At 41.5% G+C, this 27,341-nt stretch overlaps 1 protein-coding gene across 3 annotated transcripts in view; it reads right to left on the reverse strand.

Moving 5' to 3' along the window:
* Positions 1-27,341, reverse strand: part of NALCN (sodium leak channel, non-selective) — a 186,133-nt gene that overhangs the window by 89,193 nt on the left and 69,599 nt on the right. For all 3 annotated transcript variants that reach the window (XM_088667555.1, XM_088667554.1, XM_088667553.1), the window contains 3 exons: positions 24,160-24,302; positions 23,914-24,018; positions 22,815-22,901 (listed from right to left, as the gene is read on the reverse strand). In XM_088667555.1, the coding sequence (XP_088523681.1) occupies positions 22,815-22,901; positions 23,914-24,018; positions 24,160-24,302 (335 nt within the window). The remainder of the gene's footprint in view (positions 1-22,814; positions 22,902-23,913; positions 24,019-24,159; positions 24,303-27,341) is intronic.

Consider the following 27,341-nt stretch of genomic DNA (forward strand, 5'->3'; position numbering starts at 1 on the left):
ATTAGATGAGATTCTTGCAATGCATTAAATGTAGGGCTTCTTCTGAAGGTGGTTTGGGAACTTCAGCTAGCGCGGAATTCAGTGGCCAGGTTGTTCCCCAGGGCAAGGTGGTCTGAGCATCTCTCCATATGAACCTTCCCACACCCCGAGTTCATCCTCCGAGGCCCTTCTTCAAATGCCTTCTCCACGAGAGGTCCAGAGGGTAGCAACACAAGAACTGGCCTTTTCTGCAGTGGCCTCCAGGATTGTGGAATTATCTCCCCGGTGAGGTTCGCCTGGCGCCTTAATTATACACCCTTATGCGTCAGGCAAAACCATTCCTCTTTAACCAGACCTTTGTATGATTGACATATGATGCCCTTTTAAAATGTGTTGGGGTGGGGGGGTTATTGGGTTGTTCTTGTTTTTGTTTTTATTATGCATTTTGTATCTTTATATTGTGATTAACTCCAGATTACAGAACAGATATTCTTAGGAGTAGCCATAAATCTCAGTCAAATGCATGTTGGGTACACACTTTGATTACAGTCTAGTCTAGTGCTGTAGCCAAATTGGACTGGCTACATCACATTGATAGTGTTTTGCTCACTACATCATCCCTGGCTGGAATCATGCTGTAAGGAAAATGAAAACAACCCTGGAGAAGCAGCAGACAGGAAAACCTAGGTGACTGTGAACAGACATTAAAAACATTGGAGAAATACATTTTATTTCCACCTCTCCCCTTACCCCCTGCTTTGCCACGAACAATTCCCATGGGGGGAAAGAAACCAGCATATTTATTTGAATTCTGTCCCAGCCACATGTGGTATTCCAAGGCCTACATTTGTTCCATTTTGAACTTTCTTTGCTATAGAATTTTTAAATGCATTCATTGGCTGGGAGGAAAAAAGGTCACTCATTTCGAAACACCCTGAGCCAATTTTGCTCGCACATCAATACTATGCCACCCAAGTGGAATGTGTGAACAGAGTTTGTTCTTTGGACAGAATGGAATCAAACAATATTTTGAACAGTTGCCTGATCAGCTGTGTGCCACTTGGATTTCAGAGCTTATCAGAGCACGCACTGTGGGAAGGTATTGTAAAAACTTGAGAAAAGAGGTGTTTTGCCAGGTGTTGTTCATTCTTAAATTACTGTATTTTTCTAGTGCTTCAAAGAGCCTCTTAAACAATATGGGGAGGAGATGAAAGCAATGCTCTGGTGTAAGTGCCAGGAATCTATATGATAGGGAAAAAAACTGTATAGTATCAATACTGAACCACAGATTACCTTCCCTGATCCCTCGTCCACGTAAATAAGGTTATATTTAGAGGCGCACATATTTGCATAGTGTCAGTGCTATGGACGGAGAATTAATCTGAAGGAACAGCACAAACCATGTCTACTCAGAAGTAAGTCCTGTTGAATTCAATGGGGAGTGCTCCGAGATAAGCGGAGTCAGAATTGTATCAAATAACAAGTTTTCTGCTACTATGGCACGTCATTTATTAATGCGAAAACAGGGTGACATTGTTCCCTGTCTGGAGGACATGAGACAGATGATTAAATGTGCAATATCCCCAAAAGTATATGTCAACCTGTAATAAGCCACTTTTAATAATCTGAATGCTTTGAGAAATAAATAAGGGCACCTGCAATGTGACAAAACTAGAAATTCATAGAAGGGAAGACAGTCTGCCAAAGGTTTGTTTAATTTAGGCAGGGACTGCAACTGAAATGGTGCGTGAATATTTGGAAACCCGTGACCTCAATTTTAAGCACAGCTAGAAGGTGGTGAGCAAGTTGGATCAAAACCCTGTCCCCGAGTGCTCCATCTTCTATGGAGCAAATGAAAACCGCCCCAGGGAAATAAAGTTTGAATCGGCTTAAAACAGCTGGAGTAAAACAGATCCACTATAATCCAGAATGTCATGTAGATTCTGGGAATAATAGGTGGGTTTTATTTTATTTTATTTATTTAGAGCATTCTAAATAAAGGCTCCCAGAGCAGCTTTCATATAACCAAAACAAGACAGTCCCTACCCACAAGTTGACAATCTAAAAGAACCTCATGAATCTAAAATACAACACAACATTCTGTGAGTGGGTGAGTCTTCTTACTAAAATTATTTAGAAACCTTGAGAATTGATCTTTTCCACTTTCTAAACATGCTTGGAGTAATATGGGTCAGAACCCAAATCAAAGCACAATGCTTCTAATCATGGAGTTCCTTGTGGGTCGTCATCTACTACCTTCTAAGTTGCTCAGTCTCCTTCCTGCTTTCGGAAGGGGTAGGACAATATTTCCACCAGTTCCTTCCAGGTCTGTATTAACAAGGCTGTTACATCACTGCCTTAGTCTACCTTGAGGAATCGTACCATCTACTTAGGCTTCCAAAATCTGCGTCACCAAAATCTGTCTCCCCCCCCCCATTTTGTCTTGAAACAGGACCAGCTTATTACACCCTCTGTGTGTTTCTTAATCTATGCTCAGGACATCAAATTGTGTCTAAAAGTCTATAAACTCTTTATCATGCCTTACCTTCTGTGTTCTATTTCTTATACTGTATTGCATCACATGTTTTCTTTTGACATTTGTTTTCAAACAGATTTCGATACACATTGATATTTCAAATACATATAGAAGGTCTGGGTGAGCAATTATTAGAAAGATGAAGATGTTATTTAGTGTTATAGAAATAAGAAGATCTTATTTAGTGTTAACAAGACATATTTTAGCAATGTGAATTCTTGCTTTCCTGCCTTCCGTGATTTGATTGCATTCATCAATACTTTGTTCATGGATATATGAATTTCTACATCTTTCCCACAATGCCACTATTTGTGGGTGACATCCAATAATTTCCACCCAACTGGGCAACACACTTGCCCAACAGAACTTCCCTCTCCTCCCCTCCCCTTTGAAGGCTCCAAAAATCTGGTCCAAAAGGTCTCCCAACCCTGTAGAGCTGGTCTGGGGGCAGAACACGGGTGAGGAGAGGAAGGGTAAGTCTCCTTGTGAAATGGAAATTCATTCATATGCCACTGGATATCACTCTATACTTATTTCCATGTCACTTTATTTCTGTATTTATCTGCAAATTTCTAAATCAGCCAAAGGATTCACAAAGGAATCTGCAAAAGAAAATGCAAAATACTAGTGTTGGCAGTGAGGCTGAGCTTCCTAAGAATTAGTGTGGTTGAAACAAAATTAAAAAAAAATTCCTTCCAGCAGCACCTTACGAGACCAAGGTGCTGCTGGAAGGAATTTATTTTATTTTGTTTCGACTACGTCAGACCAACACGGCTACCTACCTGTAACTAGTGTGGTTGAGACAAGATAGAAGGAATATCAGAAAAAAAACCCATCATGGCAGCAAAATAAGAAGAATCACAAAGGCCTTCTTGTAAGAAAATGGAACAAAAACAGCTCAATATTGTGGTGGTATTTATCATGCTTACATGACTCTAGTGATTTTGATGTCTACACCAAAGGGGGGAGTATTTTTCTAAGGCTTACCACTCTGGCTTTGAGTACAATGCACACATTGTGTTTGCTTGGCTAGTGCACTACTGGTGCTTTTAGCAAGAAATGTGGAACTTTATTGTGACATTTCCTTAAAAATGAAAACACATTTTTCTCCTTCACAAGTTACAATTTAAAATTGTGCAGACTTTTGTTTGTGTGTGTTTTGGTACAAGAACTGACACCCAACTAAATCTTACTCTAAGCAGACACACTGAAATCAATGGGCTGCCCAACTCCCCAAAGACTGTGATCTACTCACAGTATAAAAAAACTGGCAGTGATCTACCCATTGTCACTGGAGCCAAAGCTGTTGAGCTCTTTTAGGGAGCCAGCGTTGTTGAGCTTTTTTCTGGGGGGTACAAAGATCGACCAGGATCGACCAGGTACATCCCACAATTGACCAGTAGGGCACCATTGACCTGTTGGGCAGCCTGACTTAGGTCAATTGATTTCAATTGACCTCCTCTATGTTTGATTGCTGGATATCACTCTTTGGCGGATGCATTCAACATGGTACCTTCCAGATCTTGTTGGACTACAACTCTCATCATCCTTTGATGCCAGCATCATCTGGAGAGCATCACATTGGCTATTCCTGCCCTGGCTCTCACTACTTCTTCCTGTAAGTCAGAAAGAATTAATTCTTTAAAGCAGAATATCTTGATGCAAAATACCAACATTGATTGTGCCTGAGCTGGAAAAAGGTATGAAAGTGCTCTTTCATTGTCAGCTGCAGAGAGAGAGAGAGAGAGAGAGAGAGAAAACTAATACCTTTTCTTGGTAGGTATTTATAGGTAAGCACTCAAAATTGCCCAGATACCAAGATCGCATTTTAAACCATATGTCAGCTTGTAAACAAGCAAGAAGATCGACGTCACATCATTGTCTCTAGGACAATAAAGTTCCCAGCCTTTCAACAACCATAATTTGGTTCCAAGAAATCTAAAGAGTGACAGGTATATGATAAAAGAAAACCTAAAAATACAACAGAGAGTTCACAACAGCAACACATTTAGATGATTATCCATTCAAGCCTTAAGATTGCTGACCAATCGTCACCTTCAAAATACAAACTTTTCTGTACTTTGTCGAAATTACAAAGTAAAACTTGAGTAAGTTAAATTATCAGTTGACTGCTTTCCTCTTTTGCTTAGCAACCACATTTAGCACCTCAGAACGAAATTTATTCCTGCACAAAAAGATGTACAAATAATGCAGGTTAAGTACTCTCCTGGTGTGAATGTACGAAAGGTAGGCTTATTTTCTGGCTTTGTCCAATTCATTGTAGCCATTGTCCCCTATATGGTTTTATCAAGAATGCTTAAATGGCTATCATCAAATAGCATTTGAATACACTGTAATCCTAGTGCACAACTACTGGTAGGTTTTATCAGGGTCGCTGCGCTGAACTGAGCACAGGATGATGAAGAGTCAGAAACATGGGCTATTCTCTACCAGGAGAATTAGACACCATTAGATTCCCATTCTTCTCAACATGAACAGCAGCGGAGGCTTTGGCAGAATTCTCCACACTGATGCTCCTTTGATTCCTATATTGTCTGAACCTTGGCATTCACACAAGGAGTGAGCAGATGGGGTGTGTGATATGGAAAGATCTCTGGAAGAACCTCTTTTGCTTCTCTGGGAGGTTCAGGACAGAGGTGGTTTTAGGGTGGTGTGCCCACTGGGTGCCAGACTGCAGGGGGCACCAAAACAATGTTGTAGAATGGGGTGTGAGAAGCAGCGGGTGCAGAACTTTAGCGTTTAGAACTTTTTTGCCTTTGTGTCTCAGAAAGCACAGCATACAGAAAGAAGAGCCCCACTGGATTCAGCAGCCTTGCTGGGGACCAGATTTGGCCTCTGGTTTGACAGCTGCCAATCATGTTGCCCTTTTTATAATTATATGTCCGTTTTGGATATCTTCCCTGCTTTATTTTTATTTTTTACTTATTTCATAAAATTTGTACACTGCTTGATTGTAGAAACCCTCAAAAGAGGTTTAAAAAAATAATGAAACAGTAAGATTATTAGTAAAAATGACCACAAAATTAAAACCGGCAAAAAAGTAAAAACACATAAACATTCTAAATATTTAGCAATATATATATACCGTACAGTGGTACCTCAGTTTAAGTACACAATTGGTTCCGGAAGTCTGTACTTAACCTGAAGCGTACTTAACCTGCAGGAAACTTTCCCATTGAAAGTAATGGAAAGTGGATTAATCCGTTCCAGACGGGTCCTCGGAGTACTCAACCTGAAGCGTACTTAACCCGAAGCGTTCTTAAACTGAGGTATGACTGTATATGTCTCTCTTCCATTGTGCCAGTGAGATCAGAATAAGTCCTTCAATTTGAAGGTGCCTAGTTAGCATCCAAGCATACCGGTATGTACCCACTAGAGAACACTGTATAGTTACATTTCTTTTGTCCTTTTGAAGAGTTTTGTTTTCTTTTGTCCTGGAAATAATGCAATGGATTAGCAAAACCTGTTTGCCAGAGGCAAAGGTAGAATAAGTAGACAAACAATGAGAAGCGACTGATCCTTTTTCTTCTTCTTCTTCTTTCCCCCCCAAATGGCTTCAGTGCTCTGACAAAGCTGTCTTCAGTCTCAATGGCCTTGCTTGTGAATCTGGACAAAATGTACACTCTGTCTCGAGAAATATTTTTCAGCTGGTACTTTCCTCAAGCAACTAATATTTCCTAATTTAAATTCGTTTTTAAGACTCACACCTGCTCCCATCTTAGTATCAGGTGAATCACAATGTTCATAATATAGGAAACACATAATTTATTCAATGCTTCCCTTATTTGTATGTTATCGCAGTAGTCAGTGCCAGTCTTAGATCTTTTTGCCACCCAAGTGCAAAATCTAAATGGTCCCTTACCATCACTACCACTTGGACTGGACCTCATTCATAGGGCTGCCTACTTTTTGCTGAAGTGGTAAGGCTGTGCCTGGACTGTGTGGCAAGTAAGAGTCATGGAGGACAGAGGAGGGAAGATGGGAATGCTAACTTCTCCAAACCACAGTTTGGAGGATGGTCATGAAAGCAGCCATATCATCTGTGATGGAATGGTAACTTTAGAATGCATAAAGCAGACTGTAAGAATAGTCACTCCTGCCACTCCTGTGGCAATGCATTATGGAAATTCAGAGTATCAAAGACTGTATCCCTACCCTACACTCAGCTCTCACCTGCAGTGAGAGAAGCTGTCAGCATGTGAAAGCAGCCACACACTGGGAAGTTCTGAGAAGTTGGTTGAACCAGGTGAAGGTAGCTGATGGGTCTCAGACCCTTGGTGAGTGGGGTGGGCCAATTCCCCACCCATAGTGTAGACCAGGCATCCCCAAACTGCGGCCCTCCAGATGTTTTGGCCTACAACTCCCATGGTCCCTAGCTAACAGGACCAGTGATCAGGGATGATGGGGATTGTAGTCCAAAACATCTGGAGGGTCAAAGTTTGGGGATGTCTGGTGTAGACAGTGCTGAGCTAGGTGGACCGGGCTAGCTTCCTATGTTCCTGAATGAACCATCCTGCTTTGGAGGGCTCACTGGGTGGTATTCAACTAAGTTTCACTCAAGAGTGGACCCCTCAAAATTAACAGGCCTAGCTTAGTCATGTTCATTAATTTCAATGTCGCTCCCTCTGAGTAAAAATTAGTTGAAAACCACCCACTCAAACCAGTTTGCTGTTCAGGCCTTTTGGATACAATGATCTGAATAGACAATGCGTGTGAAATGCTTGAGCTCATTGCTGAGTCCAACCCTCTAAACCATGGTTGGGGAGGACTGTAAGAATGCTGCCAGCATCTTCCCCCATAAAAATGAATCTTACACCATATCATATGTCAACAGTTGGGGACACAAACTTTTGGATAAGCTTTGGGGCCTATGTATAATGATGTTTTATGGATGGCCTCTAGGCTAATTCATTTATATGGCAGCACTTCTGAATGTCTTGTACACAAATGTCCTCAGGTTAGAACTTGTACACATTCCTATGGAGGAGAAAGCACCAAGTCAACGTTAGCCATAAATACAGGCATACCTGTTTAAACATGATTGCTATGATTCATTCAGGTGAATCCAAAATGTGAATCCAGGTATGTGGAACTACCTATATTATACCATTAATAGATATAACCACCTATTGGACTGACTTTTTAAATAGACTATTAATGTTGGATAAAAGATATGTAATATTAATATCCATCAAGTTACTGAACAACATGGGAGTATTTTGATTGTTTGAAAATCAATTGCGTGTGTGCAATGAAAAGAATATTAATGAAGTTACCAAATTTTTGTTACTGTTATCAACTGCAAAGGATTTGAATCAGAAATCCCTCACCTTTTCTTGCTTTGCTTAATTGCTATGCCTTTTTTTTTTGTTGGAACGCTTAGGACAAAATTTGCATATAAAAGTAGAGGGTGCTTTGAGATAATCAAATGCTCCAGTAGGAAGAAAATGATCAGATGATTAATTTGTATTAATGAAGATTTGGGGGGGGGGTTAGATTCACAGCCTAATCTCTAGCAGAACAGCTGCTGTGGAAATAAATAGGCTGAAGATGACAAATGCCTGAATCTCCATGCAACTGCTAGAATCTGGTATGAACAGCAGTGGATAGATCTCCCCATAAATGCAAGAAGACTCTTCTAATATATCCAGAACTAACCATTGTTATAATACTAGGGTGGGTGTTTGAAAACTGAACACGGGAAAGGGTAATCCATATGCAGGAAGGACCACACCATACAAAATCTCATCTGCCACTGAGATATGAAGTGACTCCTTATAAATAAAAATGATAGAGCACATTGTGAAATCGATTGTACTAGACGGTAAACTGTACAATCAATGCAAAATGTCAGGATCCAAATTCACAATATTGCAGTTTTACCTCTCTCTCTCTTTTAAGAACATTACATGATTTTAATTTTTTATAGATGTAACTCTTCCCAGAGACCAAAATTATTTTATTTTAAACATAATCATAAAATTTCCAGAAAATACCTTTAAGCTACAATCCTATAACTACTTTCCTGGAAGAAGGGTTAACACAACTTACTTCTAAGCAAACACACCTAGTAAATTGTGCTCTTAATTTAGTATTTTTTTCTATCACAGTAGCAGACATCCCTTTGCATAATGTTGTCTTGGCTAAGCAGGGTGGGCTATCAATCTGACCCAAAATAACAGTTGTCATTTTAAAGAGATTATGGAGCCTGAATACACAGTCTATGGACTATGCAATGGTCCTTCTCCTTATTTTAATATTTATATCCCGCCCTCCCCGGCCAAAGCCGGGCTCAGAGCAGGTAACAATAAGTAAAAATAGCACAGTGTACATAAAATCACAGAGTCAATTAATTAAAATACATTCTAAAATCAATCCAGTATGAAATTAATGGCAACTATTGGGCTAGAGTGCTATGATGATTACAGAAGGGGGGGGGGTCAGACTGTGCCTGGTGGAATAGCTTTGTCTTGCAGGCCCTGCGGAAAGATGTCAAGTCCCGCAGGGCCCTAGTCTCTTGTGACAGAGCGTTCCACCAGATCGAGGCCAGCCTAACTCTCCCTGTGGCCCGGGATCTCCAAAGATGTTTTTATTTGAAGACCGCAACGTCCTCCTTGGGACATACCAGGAGAGGCGGTCCTGTAGGTACAAGGGTCCTAGCCCGTATAGGCCTTTAAAGGTTAAAACCAGCACCTTAAACCCGATTCTGTGTGGTTAAATGAATATGCCATACCATTTGCCTGTAATTACATTTTAAAGTTTAATTTGAACATTTACTATACAGAGCATTGGATGACAAGAGAGAAAAGTCTTATAATGAAATTTTAATTATACTTATTTTAATAAAATAGTGAAATTAGCAAATATAATCCACAGCCTAGTTAATGTCAAAGTTCTTTGATTTCAGTTATTTTAGTTCCATTGAGGTCAACGAGACTAAAATCAGCTACTTTATCAAAATAATTAAAATCACTGCGCTGTTGGGATCATACTTAAGATTTATTTTTCCTTTCTGGTAAATGTTTCAATTGAAGCTAACTTCAAAGGATTTTTTGGGGATAAATAATAATAATAATATCAGCATCAAACATACTTTCCAGGTCACAAAGTAAAGCTCTTCAGACAGCTTTGTTCTACATTTGCGATTTGAACATTATTAATTGCAAATTCCCGAAAGAATCAGAAATATCTCTTGGGAGAATTTTGGGCCGTACTGCATAATATAGTGATATGAAACAGACTCAGAGAGGTTTTTCTTTTGGGGGGGGGGAGCTGCTCCTGCTGCTACAAAACCCTGTTCCATGCAGGGAATCCTACGGCATCACCATAAGAGAGGCATCCTGTCTCTACTTGAAAACCTTCAGGAATAGAGCTCCATACCGCTCTGGGAAATTGGTTTCATGTACTAAACTATTTCTGAAGATTTTGCAGTCTATTTTAATTCATCATTTCTCCCACAATACTTTGTTTTTCCTAAACACTAGAAATGGAGGATCAGAAACATCTATATAATGATTTATATATCTACTAGTCTCATCCAGCCCGTTAAGAAAACGGGCGCTAGAGGTGCGACGGGGCTGCGGCCTTCCCTCCCTTTCTGCACTCGGCTGCGGGGCGCGCCAGGAACGCAATTAAACAAAGCACTCTCCCGTCGTGTCCCGCGGCCGAGCGCAGAGAGGGAGGGAAGGCCGCGGCCCCGCCGCTCCTCCCACGGGCCAGGTAGGGTTGTCAGGGGGAGGCAGCGGCGGACCAAGATGGCGGCATCGGGAGCCGGACCGGGCCGCCATCTTGGTCCGCCGCCGTAGGGGAACGGGAGGCAGAGGGTTGGGGGGGGGAGAGCATGTGTGTGTGTACGTCCCGCCTCTTCGTCCAGTCCCTGTGTCCATGGGGCACATGCGCATTAGCGCGGACACAGGGACTGGACGCAGAGACACAGGGACTTTATTATATAGGATAAGCCCAGGTGCCTTGCTCATGCTGTAGATAGACTGAGATGGGTATGAAAAGGAATGCCATATGTCTGGAATTTCCTGGACATAGCTGGGATTTGTCTGGTGAAAATGGCATCCTGGTGGAATTTTTGGATAGTGGTTGGGAAAGTCTGCAAGAACCTGGGTGTATGGCAGCCCATATGGGAAAGCTCAGAAATTTTGCCAAAAAAGGTTCAACAATTTTTTGTGTTCGGATTTTCACTTCTTGAAATATGGCAACCCTAGGTATGGAGCTATCTCATTATGTTACTCTTGCACTTCCACATTAAGCAATTCCCTCCATGATGAGTTCTTTAAGGTCCAACAAGGCCGGGGTGGCTAATCTCTTTTGGCCGAAGGACTGACTCTCGGAGGAAGGAACACTGTGGAGGAGTGGCTGCTGTGCCAGGAAATGTTGCAGAGTCTCCCCCCAAGTCTGGACCACAATTCCTATCAGCCCCAGTCAACATTACTAACGGTCAGGGATGAAGGGAATAGGGATGACAGAGGAAACGTCACTCCCACCATCTTATCTGTATGCCACCTTTCTACAAAAAGAATCTAGGAATAAGCATCACTGAATTCAACGGGGCATACTTCTGAGTAGACCTGGTTAGAATTGCAAACAGCTGGCTTTGTGATCAGCCATTAGACACTTCGTTGATTTTGTCTCTATGGTATCACAATACCTTTCATGCAAAAGACTAACGGGCTACCCCTCTGGAAATTCATGAACTTTGAAAGGGAACCTACACATGGAAGGCAACTGATTTATGGCTGAGGTATGTGTCTTTACAGTGTGCTATGAGACACATATAAAAAAAATCATATATTTCTGCATCAATGGGAAATGGAACAGAGAAAGACCTGTAAAAAACAACAACAAAAACTCCCTACTGCAGTGGAACATAAAATAGTAGATGAAAGTGCAAATGAATGTCGGAAGAGTGAGGCATTGTTGATGTATCCCTAGATGGGAGCTGTAGTCAAACGATACCAGCAGTTGAACAACAACCGGTTGGGGAAGACTGGGTTTATAAGGAGGGCATTTCCCTCTCCCTTTACAGGCATCACTCACCTGAAACTGAGTGAGTTCTGACACTAATGAGGGACATCCAGAATACTTCCTGACAGGTGCGGGATAGATACCTAGTTTTTTTGTGACATTATGTCTACCATAAAAATGTCAGCCCATATTCTGCCCTGCCCCCTTAATACAATTTACTCTGGTAGAATGAGGGTGCGTATGCATTTTTCAAAGCCTTGGATTGTCTTGGGGAAAGGATCTGAATTTCCCCCGATTAAAAAACTCAGCCCACCCCCCCCCCCCCACAACCACCACTTTAATGTCAAAACGCAATTCTGGAATGTAATCTGAGCCTTGTTGCTATGGTGTCATTTCAAATACTCACATCTCTTTTCTATAGAAAATTCTTAGTATTGTACTGAAATAAAAACAAGCCCACATTTAAAAGAATGTCATTTCAAAGAAATCAAGGCAATTTTGCTACCTCCTCCACTGGGGAAAAAAATAAATAAAGCAGAAAGGAGATATGTAGATGGGGAAGGGGGGGGGATGCTGAAGGAGGATGCATAATGATTCCCCAAATCTGGCAGTTTTACTTTATAATGCTGAACACAGTTTATATACACAAAGTAATCAAACGCAGTTTTATACAGCTGCAGAAAATTGAAGGATTTCCTACTTTGCTGGGGCAGTGGTGGTGGAACAACTATACTCCCAATTCTCAAAAAGCTTTGAAGACATAAATTACACATCTATTAGGAGAACTATGCATTAAACAATTTCAGAATGTATTATTATGTCTACAATATGGATCTTACACTTAAGCCTCTATACTACTTGATTGCTGTACATATGATGGGTAGCCTCAGGTAGACTGGGGGAATAGGGTGGTGGTGGTCCACAGTGGTAGAATGGACTTCAGTCTGCAGGTAGGGGAAACATACCGTACTATTTTTGATCACATCCCTGCATCAACATCATCATCAACATCATCATCATCGTTATTACTTTTAAAAACCCTGCAAGCAGAAAAGTAGCACACAAGGGAGTGGACTGGCCTGGAACTTCCATCTGAGTTGCAGCCAGCACCCTCCCTACAGAGACATCAGTGCTGCTTATTGGGGTGGTGTGGGGGCAGGGAGGAAGTGACATCGCAGCTGTGAAGCACTGGTGGAAGTGATCTTCTGCTCTCATTGGTGCACAGGCACAATGAGGCTTTTGCAAAGCACGTTCAGCCTGCTATGGTCCTCCCCTGGCCTGCCAACTTGTGCTGGGCCATTGGAGGAACTGCTTTGGGAAGGGCTGAAGCTCAATGGAAGAGCACCTGCTTCGTTTTCCCCGTGGTGCAGCTTCAACTTCTTAAGCTGTTCTCCATAATTGTGAGGACTGGAAACATGGGGCGAGATTCACCCAACAGACACTATCAGCAGAAGCCCTGGGCAAGGACCTCCACTTACACAATGGGTCTTCCACCCTTCTCCTCCCACTGTACTCCCGAAATTGTCTCTGGAGAACTCCCAGAACAGCCCAGCGGGATAAAGGGAGATTGTTCCATCTGACAAACTGCAATGCTTGTGCTAACTCAAAGTTCATAGTAGCACAAAACTGAATTCCACCCGTGGTTGACATCTGTCTGACACGAGAGACAATGGAGAAGTGTGCCTTTGCGGGTGAAGCCAAACTGTTGGAAGGTTACAGCACCTACTGTGCTGTAGAGACCTATATGAGAGAGACATGCTTTGCAGCAGCTGGGGCAAATGAAGGTGAACATGGTTGCACTGCTGCAGGTGCACCATGGCGTCTCTTCTCTCTGTGCTCCTCCCGGCAGTCTTTCCCCCTCTGCTCACTGCTATGGATGCACAATGTGACTGCATGTCTCCAGGCAATGCACTGATCTGGGGTTCCCAGGTGGCGGGGCTGATGTTGCCAGTCTTCATGCCATGTTTGCAGACATCTTTGCAATGCATAGTTGGTCTGCCAACAGGCCTGGTGCCTGAAACCAGCTCCCCGTACAACATCTCTTCGGGGATCCTGCCACCCTCCATTCTGTGGACATCACCAAGCCAGCATAGATGCCACTGAGACAGAGAGAATATGGGCTTGGGAGAGCACACCTTTGTTTAGATCAGGCATCTCCAAACTGCGGCCCTCCAGATGTTTTGGCCTTACAACTCCCATGATCCCTAGCTAACAAGACCAGTGGTCAGGGATGATGGGAATTGTAGTCCAAAACATCTGGAGGGCCAAAGTTTGGGTATGCCTGGTTTAGATTCTGTCCTGCCATGTGATGCCTAAAATCTCCCTGATGCAGCACATGTGGGAGGGGTTGAGGCATTGTTCCTGATAGTTGTAAGTTATCAACTACTCACTTCCATAAAGCAGTGTGCTCAGCACACTGATAGACCTTCACCCTGGTATTGTTTTTACATCACATTTTGGAGAAGTGAGCCATTGCTGTAGCTGGCTTGCCCATATGCTTGTCCAGCTTAGCATCAATGGAGAGGTTGCTAGTTATGGTGGATCCCAGGTAGACGAAAGCATCTACCATCTCAAGAGGGTGGTCACCAATGCTGGTGTGTGGAGTGCTGCTGATGTTGTTCTTTATCAGGCTAATGGTAAGGCTGAACTCCCTTCAGGCTTGGGCAAAATGGTTGATGAGTCTTTGTAGAGCTTCCTCGGAGTGCACTGTAAGGGCTGCATCAACTGCAAACAACATCTCTCAGATAAGGACCCACCACACTTTGTTATTGGCGTGGAGATGCTAGGTTGAACAGACCTCCCATCTCTCCTTCAATTAAAGTACACACCGTCTTCAGTAGAGGTCAAGGTCTAAGAGAGCAGCAGGGAGAACAATATGCCAAGGAGAAAGAACACAGCCCTGTTTCATACCACTCTTTGATTCCAAACTCTTTAAAAAAACAGAGTTTCTCAGGAACCTGAACACTGAGCATGATTGCAGTTCTGTAGGAAACCAAGATGCTGTAACAATGAGGTGTATCAATCAGAATGTGCATTCTTAGTTTTAGAATTCTTTTCACTGGTGGATTAATTCACTGGTTCTGCTGGCAGTCATTTGCAAGCTATCTTTTTAGCTAAACTGATGTCATGGTCCATAGGAGTATTCAATAGAACCATTAAAATTAATGTATAATTTTAATTTCTTCTACAACACTTGATCTGTGGGGTTAACTAGGTCCAGTATTTCAAACCCCATCAAACAGGCATTTAAATTGCCATGTAGGTTTCTCTCTCTGTAGCACAATTATAGCAATCAAAGCACTGCTGGCTAAAATGATCGCCTCAGTGAGACACAACTGATGACAGATTTGGATGAAATGGAAAGCCGAGGAGGCACAGAGTAAAATTGGGAAGTTGCTGATATTTCTTTTTTTTAAAAAAAAAAAAGTTAGAGAGCTATGGTGATACTTAAATGAGCCTTATTTCTGATTATCCATGTATAGGACTGTGATGCCAACATCCCAGTATCATTTATTGATTGATTGATCCATCCATCCATCCAATCAATGATTTAACAAATTCGTATACTTCATTTCAATGGAAAACCCCATTCTTCCCAAGGCAATTCACAAGTTACACAATGCAATTCAGTTTAACACTGTTTGAAACACCCAAATCATTTTGGACAGTATTATATGAAAAGACTGTTAAAAGTAAAGGAAAAAACACAACAGTTCACCATAGTGCAAAATTGCTCAAACTGGGGCTAAAGAACCAATTATGCAGCTCAGAACATAATTAGCAACTAAAGGCCACAGTAAGAATTTGCCCAGAGGTTGTAAACATCAGCCTGTTAGTGCTGTAAAAACACAGAATTCAGAGTCGGATGCAACCCCAAGGAAAACAGGAGCTAATTCTAGATGCTCTTTAGTATCTTTTCTACAATACTTGCCATATGGCCTTGGAAAATCTCTTTTAAGTTTCCTCAGCTCCTCATTACTTGATTATTTAAGCTGAATTTTCCCGATGCGAAATTATAAGAGTGCTGAATTCTGCTCAACCCTAGGAGTTGGTAAGGGCAGTAACCTCTTCCCACAGCTGGAACCATATAGCACAACCAACTAAAAAGGTGGGGGGGGGGAGAGAGGGATGAAAGGTGGTTAAACTATGTAAGTTATAGAACAGTGAGGCAACACCAATGCACAGTCAAAAGCACAACATCATAATTTCCAGAAAGCAAAAGTTTTCATTCCCTTCAGTTTGCAAGGCCAGATTAAGGAAGCCAAAAATGATAAAAACAAAGAATTGTAGTGCTGGAAGGGACCCCAAGGGTCATCTTAGTCCAACCCCTTCCAATGCAGGAATTCTGCCCATAGCAGTCCCTGGGTGGGCTTGAACCACCAACCTTCTGGTTAACAGCCAGACGCACTGACCCGTTGCACCACTGGAGGCCTATTGCATAAAATAGCAGATGAAAGTACAAAAGATAGTTCCATTTCCACCTATGCTTTTCCGTTTTGCTTATGGATCAGAGACATTAGGCATTTCGACTGGACAGCGTTATGATAAGAATAAAGATGTGATTAATAATATAATAATAATTTATACCCCACCCATCCCGTTTCCAACAGAATATTAAAAACATGATAAAACATCAAACATTTAAAACTTCCCTAAAACTTCGCCTTCAGATGTCTTCTAAAAGTCAGATATAGTCGTACCTCGGCTCCCGAACGCCTTCGGAGTCAAACGTTTCGGCTCCCAAACAATCGAAAACCGGAAGTAGGTGTTCCAGTTTTCAAATGTTTTTGGGGAAGCCGAACGTCCGGTGCGGCTTCCACTATCATTTCCAGCATGTCTGCACAATTGGAAACCAGTCAGAAGCCGTGCCTGGGTTTCCAAACGTTTCGGAAGTTGAATGGACTTCCAGAACGGATTCTGTTCGACTTCCAAGGTACGACTGTAGTTGTTTATTTCCTCGACATCTGATGGGAGGGCTTTCCACTGGGCGGGCACCCCTACCGAGAAGGCCCTCTGCCTGGTTCCCTATAATCTCACTTCTCGCAGTGAGGGAACCGCCAGAAGGCCCTCGGAGCTGGATCTCAGTGTCCGGGCTGAACGATAGGGTGGAGATGCTCCTTCAGGTATAGTGGGCCGAGGCCGGTTAGGGCTTTACAGGTCAGCACCAACACTCTGAATTGTGCTCGGAAACATACATACTAGGAGCCAATGTATGTCTTTCAGGGCCGGTGTTATGTGGTCTCAGTGGGCACTCCCAGTCACCAGTCTAACTATTCCAAAACCACTACCACAGGCAATCCCGTATATAATTCTAGAGCCCAGCTGTGCCCCTTTCCTTTCATGTATGAACTTATGTCAGATTTATGTCATACTGTTTGGGTGGAATTACAGGATCTCTGACAGGCCTGAAGGCTATTCTTTCCCAATTATGCACGCTCTGTTTGGGCATTCCCCCACTCACATGATTAAGAATCAAGGGAAGCAGATAGGCCAATCACCATTCACATTTTGCAGAGCTGGGCCTGTAAGTGGAGAACCCTGCATGTTCAGGATAACAGGCACCTCTCTAAAGATGTCTCCTGGTGCTGAGTGAGAGATGTTGGAAGGAACTGAGGTCAAACCCTAGCTTTCTGGTGTTCATGCTGCAGGTGGGAGAGCTAGAGAGATCTCTACAATGCAGTCTGAAAAGCAATTATAGATGTTAAGGTATACAACTAGAGGATTTAAGATCTGATTGTACTCTAGGTCAGGAAACATGAGAAACTGAGAGTTGCTTCGTCTTTGTATGGAGAAAATCAACCTTCCTTTCGCCTGATATGAATTTTGTAGCCCCCACCCCCAACACAGTGGAACCTCGGTTTACGAACACCTTGGTTTACGAATTTTCGGTTTACGAACGCCGCGGACCCATCTGGAACAGATTAATTCACTTTCCATTACTTTCAATGGGAAAGTTCGCTTCAGTTTATGAACGCTTCAGTTTATGAACAGACTTCCGGAACCAATTACACCCATGCTTCGGGTTAAGTACGCTTCAGGTTGAGTACTCCGCGGACCCATCTGGAACGGATTAATCCACTTTCCATTACTTTCAATGGGAAAGTTCGCTTCAGTTTATGAACGCTTCAGTTTATGAACAGACTTCCGGAACCAATTGTGTTCATAAACCAAGGTACCACTGTAAATCATGGAACACTATTCTGATGTGTGAGAAATGGCAAACATAGTTTGATCCAAGCACAATAAATAAGCACAGTATGGAGATAATGTTAGTTGGCTAGTTAGCATTCCTTCTTCACTATCATTAGATGAAAGCTGTTGTTTTCAAAGGACTACACAAGTGATTTGAAAGAAACTCCCTGTTTATTATTTTTAGGTTTGCGGTACATACTGCTTTCATTTGATTCTGCACAGATTCATAGAGTAGTCTGCAATCTTGGGGTGGAATGGGGTCTGTTAAACCTTAGACAATTTTTTATTTATCCAGACGCTGGGTGAAATCATTTTATAATACTGGACAGAGATTGCCAGGGGAACTGTTAAGGTATATTGGAAGTTTCTGGAACACAATAAAAATGAAGCAAGTTGGCCCCATGTTACTTCTCTGGAAAAATTCCATAAAAAAACACCAATAAGCAAGTTGGTAGATTCTGTCTTACAGAGCCCATTACCACTGAACATCAGCTTAATCTAACTGTAGTGGCACAGGCATAGCACAGGTGAAAGAGATTGGAATCAGAGCAAGCCCAATGAATTTCAGAACTGTTATTTGTTGTGAAAGAGGAAGAGTAATTTCAGTCTCCCCTCTACTTCTGCCATAATAGAATTCTGAAGAAAATAGAATGTTATCTGGTCCTTACGCTCTCTCCTCAAACTGAGGACTCACCTCTCACTCATTCAGTCTATCTACCACAACGTAGCTGAATCTTTTCCAGCTGTGCTGAGCATGTTGAGCCCGGCTTCTGGAATCCTAAGCTAGCATGCTGCAACTTTTTATCTTAACACAGTATTCCTTGTCATATGTGCAAAGTGTACGCACTGTAATTCAGTCAGTCAAAATCACAACATCTTCTCTACTGCTACGTTACTTTCATTATGAAAAGCATGAGGGCTTTTTTTATGAGTATCCTGCCAATTTTTTGTTGTTGTCAAATGACAAGTTTTGTTGCAAAAAGTGAAACTCGTGGAAATTTAGGCTCTGCCCAAATTTCACCTTTACCCTAAAATACTTGAGCTATAAATGAACCAAGTCATTTCAAAATGATTTAAGCACTTCGGTGCCACCACATTTCGCAAATCAACACACAAAGAACTGAAAAAGATGAACATAACTCTCCTCCAAACCCTCTAAGCCCAAAATTCAGTTCAAGACTATTCATTCCCATTGTAATTCATATGGAATTTCTGGAGATAAATGGCTGGGCAAGGAAGCCATGCAGAAACTGGCACTAATCCAGGTGATAAGTAAAATTACTAGCTGTTAAAAGACTGGTACAAAACTCCCTGGAAAGGCTGCTCAATGCCTTTCTCCATGTCTTTATCATGCCATGCATATTCTGCACATGTTATAAAAAAGAATGTCTATTTAGCATAAGAAACCAAAAAAAAGGGAGAAAAGTAATAATGAGTATCCCCCTGTTATTTTGGACTCTTAACAAGAGTAGAAACAATGAAACAGAAAGCATGCCTTTCGCACAGGATTAAAAGAATGTGCTATTTCCTGCAGAGCTGGGAAAGAAATCCTCTGAAACCTGGCACTTAGGCTAACTGTTTCCACGAGACAGAGAACTGCACACAGTGTAACAGCAGGAGCAATTTACGGTATGCAGGAAGCAACCAGAAGTTAAAATACGCTATACCAGTGACAATAACAAGAGCAAATAACTTATCTAGGCAAGTTCCCTAATAGGAAGAAAGCACATAATTAATAAGAATTAGCTTGCACACTCGCAAAACTCCTGGATGCCTTAGGCAACAAGAACATAGTCCTAGGAATCTAATCAGATTCAGCAACAGCTAGTGACGCACCGTGAAAATATTAATTAGCTGAAATCACATTTTCCACAATGCATTCTAATGAAAAAGACCCACCTTTAGAACGAAACATGGAATATATTTGTGCAGCTGACTGAATTTTTCAGGGAACAAATGATCATTTTAATTAATTAAATAAAGCTGCCTCGTTATGACGGATAGATGCATGTGGACAGAGGGCCTGGGTTGCGCAAGGGCCCCTGGAGGGTGAAACATAAGAAAGGGAGTCCCAGCTCCTATGTGTAGGGCAGGTTTTGACTTCAGTAAGGGCTCCCAATTGTTCTTCAGAAGTCATTGTCAACCACTCATGTATACAGAAGAGAGCCAAGGGATGTGGGTAGGGGCAAAGTCTGCTTCCTGCCTCTGATGGCTCTCATGACTAGTGAGGGGCAGGTTTTGCTCAATCTCAAAGCGACTCCCAAGCAGCTTTCTCAGACATTCTAGGGTTATGTTGGGGACTGTTTTAACAGAGACATGACTCTGAAGGGCAGAAATGAAGTGTCTACTCTCGCTAGCACACAGAATGCCCCCCTCCCCAAAGATATTTCCTCTGAATAGTTGCATCTGCAAAATTCCCAGTCTGCTCCACAAACTCCTCTAGATTTAAAACAGTTTGGGGGTGGGTGGGGGAGAAATGTGATGATTTGGTCTGAGAGAAAGTTAAAGTTCATGAAACCACCCATTAGTGGTCCTACCTCCAACAGAGCAGACACACAAAAATTTGAATTATCTGCTATTGCCCTTGTATTGCGGAATGCCTAGCCCTCTGTTATATGTGAAGCAGCAACCATCAGTTGCTTCGGATGTCTTGTAAAGGCTAGCCTTTTGGGCAGGCTTTTTCTCACCCATAAGAATGAACCCTTCTTTATTCATTTGAACCCCCCCTAAATTCCTGTTTTATTTGCTTTTATTTGTCTTAACATTCTTTAACACTGGTGTTTTATTAGTTTCTGGTTGTATTTTTGTTGTAATGATATGGTTTGCTTTTATATTGTACGTTGCTTAGAGAGTTTTAAAATATTATGTGGCTTATTGATGCTTTTAAATAAACACATAAATAACTTACTGAGGAGCTCTCAGGACAAAATCTCCAAGCTGCTTTTTCACTTTCGTGCAATTTCATTCCCCCTTCTTGCCCAATAACTCCCTCCCCACCAGTACTGTATTACCTTGGCTACCACCTGTAGAACAAAAGCTGAACCAATGATTATCAAGGCTATTTCCAAGAAAACACGTAGCAGGTTATTAGAACACTGTAATCCTGCTGGGTTTGTGCTTTGAGGTGCCCCTGCTTCATCAATGACCACTATTCCCTACCATGCAAATAAAAGCAGAACCCGCTTCGTCAGGCTGTGCATGCATTCGCTTCTGTAAGCAAGGTTTCCTTCACGTACGCACTGTTTATCTCTGATTTGTGTTTGTATAAGGCTTGAGCAAAGAAATCATGCAAAAGCAAACATTAGAAAAACATTGTCAGAGTGCATTAGTTAAGACTTCGGCCTCGTCTCTGGCAGTTTTCTAGCACACATCTGAGGCAATTTGAGGCCATTATAATGTGCATCTAGAGACACCCAGAAATCTCGTAACCACACAGTCATTGATAGAAAGGAAATTGCAGCTGACACAGGTGCAATGTTCCTTCCTTTCCCTGCTCACTGCAACGCACCGCACAGGCCTGGTATCACCATGTCTTATCCGCCGGCAACGACTGGGTCTACAACACAACAGGAATGCCCACTGCTGTGTTGATGCCTGCCCTGGTACACTTTCAGCTACTGCTCTGATCTTATGGACACAGTTAGTAGTGTTAAGGAGCCACCATTTAAATTTACTGCGATACCCACAGCACAACATCACTCCCTTGGGGATCCACCATTTTAATTCCAGTGGGGTCTACCCATTTACGTTACCATAATTTCCCAGAATGATGCTATGTTAAGGGCATTAGGAAAATGGTTGGTTGAAATCTGGAGCATTGTAGGCAGGAACAATATGAAGAGGAGGACATATATTACCCAGGAGGCAAAGAGGCTCTCTAGAATTCTTAATCTCCATGCCACAAAAACCTCAGTGGTGCCTTCTCTCCGTGGGCACAACCCAGTATACTTCCACCTGCAATCTCCTCCCCTATGTTATCAGGTCTCTTTAATTCAGAGCAAGCTTGAGATGCTCTCATGCTGTTTCCTACCCCTGCTTTAAGAATAAGGTTTTATTGAATACAGTATTTTCAAAAGTTATTGGGCGGTATTCAAATAGGTTTTACTGAGAGCAGGCCAACTGAAATGGATAAAGATGAAGTTAGGTCCATTAATTGCAGTGGGTCTACACTGAGTAATTTCCCCCCCTATAAGCTCATTAATACATTTATGGCTGCATGCTGGAACAATCCACAAGAATTATCAGGTATTTTATTATCCTGTTTCAAATTTGAAATGGTATCTTAAGAAATGTCCTCAACATCACAAATGTCTGGGAACCCCCCCCCCCCCCATTTTGCAGTTGTTTGTTTTAGTTTTGATTATGAAAATAAAGCTTTACTATTTGGCCCATTTTTTTATTTTCTCATTTTGAAATGGAGGTTTGTGGTATTTCAGATATGTACCTGCATCGATTGCAATATAAATTTGTATTTGTATCACTTTGGAAATTTGTGTTCCTAGCTGGAAAGGTTCCTGACTGGCCTACATTCACGCTTGGAGCCACCCACGAAAGAACAGCAGCCAAGGATGTTTTTCTTAGGAGATTATGCATCTTGACCACAAGCAGAGACATATTTCTTGGACGCTATGCTTATTGATTGAAGAATGAGCCCACAGGACAGTGTGGACAATTCTGTCAAGAAAAACACATAATCTGGGAGATTATGCATATTATCTGGAGAATATACTAAGACCTGTTAGAAGTTGTGCAAAGTGCCCAGAGAGTGCACAAAACCCTTTAAAATGTGCACATTCCACAAGCCTCTTTTGACAAAAGGTATTCCCTCTTCGCAGACGGATTGCATGCACATTCTGCTGAGGCAAGGTGAATGTATAATTGGACTAGCTGATGTGCACATGAGCCATTCATTTCACATTACACCTAACACGCACAGACATATGAAACGTACAACAAATCTGGCAAGTAAATACTAAATTTAGAGCTGTTTCTGAGTTTCAGTTGTGGTCATTTTCCCACTTGCTGTCTCTATTTGAAAAGAAACATTCCCACTTGGTTTGTTGCACTGGTATCTCTGGTTTTTAAAAAAGAATCAGTAGCAATGCCCTACCTGCAAACATGCTGGAGCTCTGCCCTGAGGCTTATTCACATCAACATCTACTAGCTGCCATCCTCCTGTAGCATCTTCATGAAACATCTGGAGGGGGTGAAACACTTGTCAGAAAGCACTTGTCAGAAGCGATTTACGTGCTCATATATACAAACAAAACTAGTGATATGTTTTGTCTTTAACTATATTGTGCCTAGTCTTGCATTTCAACTAGCACTCCTTTGAAAGAAAGCTATTCCTATTGCAGAGAATGCAACTGAGATTCCGTTGCTTTCATATTGTAATTATAGAATTTCCTTCACAGGAAGGCATTCCTGACTGGTAAAAGCCTCTCCTCCTAGCTTTTGAATCTTCGGCTTGTTTGGTTTGCTGTAGTGTTTTGAGATACTGACTGATATTGTTAAGTTGACATTTTTCTTTTACCCATATAAATTCTCTTTTTAAAAAAAAAAGAAAAAAAGAAATTGAAATAACAACAATGAAGGAAAGGATTAATAAGAAATAAATAATTAAAGTTCCCACCATTGTAGGAATAGAAACTAACATCAGGGTAACTAAGAGCAGCTGCTCAGGGTACAATTAAAAGTTTATTTGCCCAAAGTCCTCCTGCTGCAACCAACAGGAAGCAATACTATTAGCAGGAGCTGTGAACAGGGAACTCTTAATTAACACTGGAAAGGACCTTTGTTGAATGAGACTTTCTTGTGAGTAAATGTTATAGAAGAACCCTCGCCAAAGTGATGAGCATTTTTAGATAACACTGCACTATGTTACGTGCTCTGCTGTGTGGAAACTGTTTTAATTTCACTTCCATATAATTACAAAAAAGCAATGCCTCAAGGGATTCAGGATGGAAAGCAACAGGATTTTGTCTCCAATCAACATCTATCTCCGGAGAGCTTTGGATTGCCAAAATTGTAAACGCTGTTTTAGTGAATTACAGGGATTGGCTTATAGGCAATGAACCACACAGGCTTTGAATTCAAATGCTGCATTTGCACCCTACACCTGAGTGTTTCAATACATTGGTAAGCACACAGTAGGACAAAGCAAGAATTCACACCTATCAAAGCGAATTTTTAAAATTAGCAACATCTACCTGTGTCGTAGCTGTCGAAGTTGTACTGCTCCTGGATCCCCACATCTGTTGGAACTGCACTCGGATTTCAGCAAATGTCTCAATGATGACAGCAATAAATACATTCTACAAAAAGAATTATATATATTTTTTAAAAAGTTTACAGTGAAGCGCAGGGGTAGAAGCAGTGGGTGAGTGGGTGGGTGAGCCCCACTCGAACATGCTTTATATTCTGATCAGGTGTGTGTCTGATCAGGTCTACAGTACCTTAACAAGCCAAGCAAGGAAGAAAATTAAGGTGATGAAATAGAAGTAAGAGCGCCATCGGGGGAAGCTGTCGATTGCTCGGTACATCAGGAAGACCCAGCCTTCTTGAGAAGCAGCTTCGTAAACAGTAAAGATGCTTGTACCTGTAAATGGAAAATAAAATACATATGCAGTGCAAATTAAAAGAAGCATTTTCAAATATCAGCAGTCAACACTCCTTTCCTTCATTTTCCCTTCTTGCCATTAAACAAGCCTCTACAAAAAAAGAGAGCCAACAGAGTTTTCTATTATTTTTATGATTAGCTTTCAACTGTTGCAATATTACAAAGCACAACATTTGATCCCTGAAAACATATGCATGTATGTGTGGGTGGGTGTGGATGTGTTCAAAGCACATAAATAGCCATGACCAGAATATGCCCTTCTTCATAAGTTTGTGGTATATTTGTCTGTCTCTCTCTCTCTGTGTGTGTGTGTGTTTGAGCATAATATGCAATTAATGTAAGAGCAATCATTACACTTTGTGCCACATATGCAGTTGCTTGCCACTACCCCAAAATGGCAGCACAAACTTTCTTTTACAACTGCTAGAATTTTCTAGCAACTGCAAAACTAAGGCACATATAATGAAGTAGAAAATGTACATGCATTATTTTATTTGCTTGTCTAATGGTCCAACCTTATCAACTAAGTTGCCAGAAAAGTCCTTGTTAAGAACCAGTTACATCAATGATGGAACAGTTATGGATATGCTTGTGTTAATATCACTGCTGTGTCAAAAACCAATTCTGGGCATTTCAACAATGGAGAAATGCGGATTATTTTGCAGTTTACCAAGAGAACAGCTACTCTCCCACCCAGATGCAAGAGAGTTGCATGGCGCCATATTGAGAGAGAAGAGACTGCATGAAAGAGGCAAAGAGAATCCTATAAATCCTACAAAGTTTATCCCATCTTCACAGAAATGTCACAAATCTATATGCTTAGATTTGTTTAGCAAAATTATACCCCACTCATTATTTAAGTCCATCATACTTTTCGGCCACACAGACACATTTGCAACTGGAGAATCTGATTTGGACTCTGTAGAGACCAACCCAGGCCCTGCTTCCTGACCTGTGGCTGAACTGGTATAGGATCTGGGCTTCTTCTACTACAAAGGAGTCAACTTGCAATATGCCCTTGCCTCCTACTGGAGGGAGAGGCAATCCCAAAGGGTCTCAAACACTCTCCTTACTCTATCAGATAATAGAGTTTAGTATTCTGTCAGAACACTAACCTTCCTTTTCCTCAACCGCATTTAATCAATTAGATATTTAATCTAATTGCATTAATTTAATTTAATGTTGCATCTTTTCCTATACATTTCAGAATCAAAAAGAAAACAAATGTTTAGGCCCGGATGCATTTTCCCAGTGTATCATTGAGCCAAAAAAAAGGCATCTATTTAGTTTCTTTTTAAAATAAAGAGCAACATCTCTATTGGCTTATATTGCAGTGGCTAAAACGTGGTCTGTGGGCTCCCCAAGGCAATTTCTGATGACTCCCCAAGGCCTCCAACAATTTGGCAGTGGCTGATTTTAATATATATATATATATATATATATATATATATATATATATATATATATATATATATATTACTGTTTTCTTATGTTGCTCTTCTTTCCTCTCTCTGTCACCACCATGGAAAGCTAAGCACCTCTTTGGCAGCACTGAATGAAGTGCCTCTTGTCTCTCTGCCGCCACCACTGAGGACAGATCAAGAGTGCTCCAGAAACAGGAAGGAACACTCTGATCTGCTATGATGTTTCCTAAGTCATTTCCAGCACTTGGGAAAGGTTGAGAGGAATGAGTCCTTCCTCTTTTGGAAGTTCTTCCATTCTGTTGTCAATGGCTGCACTGGGGAAAGGAAAGGGACTTTGGTGTGGTGGCAGTTGTATCGTTCTTTCTCTCTGCTTTCATTACTGGATGTGTATCCACACAGGAGTCTGAGAGAAAGCAGACCACTTTGATCGCCCCAATTTTTTCTTTGGTTACACCCACCAGTCCCTGCGGCCCTTGTTAATGTTGGCCAACAGGGAATTCAGCCATCAGCCCAATAGAAGTTATGTGCTTTTCAAATTACATCCCGATTTTAAAACCTATAAATCATATCTTTCCCCTTCTCTTCTCCCATGTTTCTTTTTAAATCACATCATTTTCACTTACATTCCCCTCCCCGCCGCAAACCCCCCCCCCAATGCAATCTTAAAGTTAATCTTTCCTCTTGTGGCAGCAGCCTCTTAATGTTTCTGTCGAGAGCAATTAAAATAAATGGTCCCAAATTGACATTTGTGATATGAAGTATTACTTCAGGATGGAGGATGTGATTTGGGACTGGTGGAGCGTTAAAAGCATGCCATAAAGTGGCTGAATAGATGTGCGTCAGAATGCCAAATCAAAAACCCTCTGAAAGTATTCCGACATTCTGGAAAATATTTTCTTTAATGTTGACATTTGAAAAACAGTGCCTGCCATTTTAGAACAGGAGTTATTATGTTTTCAGATTCGCCTACTCGGGCCTTGCTTCTTTTCATTCTCATGATGTCCTTGCATCTACTTAAGGAAGCTGTCTAACTAACGGGGGGGGGGGAGGATATGACAAACATCTCTTGTGAAGGTGAAGCATCCCTGTAATGGTACCCATCTATTACAACCTGTCCATCAGTTCTACTTCTGTATCCTGGAGAAGGGATGAAAATCCCTCACCCCCAAACTCATCATATTGTTTGAGCATAATTAAATATGGGAGGTTTTATTTCTGGATATGTAGGCAGACTTTGAAGCTTCAAGGTTTTAATTACTCTTAATTATGGTGTCAAAGAAATCACTAGGGATTTTTACTGAGCCCTGCAATCCTCCTCCTCCTCCTCTCAGATGAAGTTCAACAGCTGTTATAGAGTTACAGAAAAACAAATGGAAAATTGGAAAGCTTGGACATTCAAACACAAGAGAGAGAGAGAGAGAGAGAGAGAGAGAGAGAGAGAGAGAGAGAGAGAGAGAGAGAGAGAGAGAGAGAGAAATTGAAGCTTGGGCTTACCCACATTTTAATTATACCAACATAGGATGACAAACTGCATAGATTTTAAATATTGGAATGAAAGTTGTGCTCAGGTACAAAACAGATGTGAGAGGGCTCA

This window comes from Zootoca vivipara, chromosome 4, assembly GCF_965207765.1.
Source record: "Zootoca vivipara chromosome 4, rZooViv2.hap1.1, whole genome shotgun sequence".
Taxonomy (NCBI): Eukaryota; Metazoa; Chordata; class Lepidosauria; order Squamata; family Lacertidae; genus Zootoca; species Zootoca vivipara.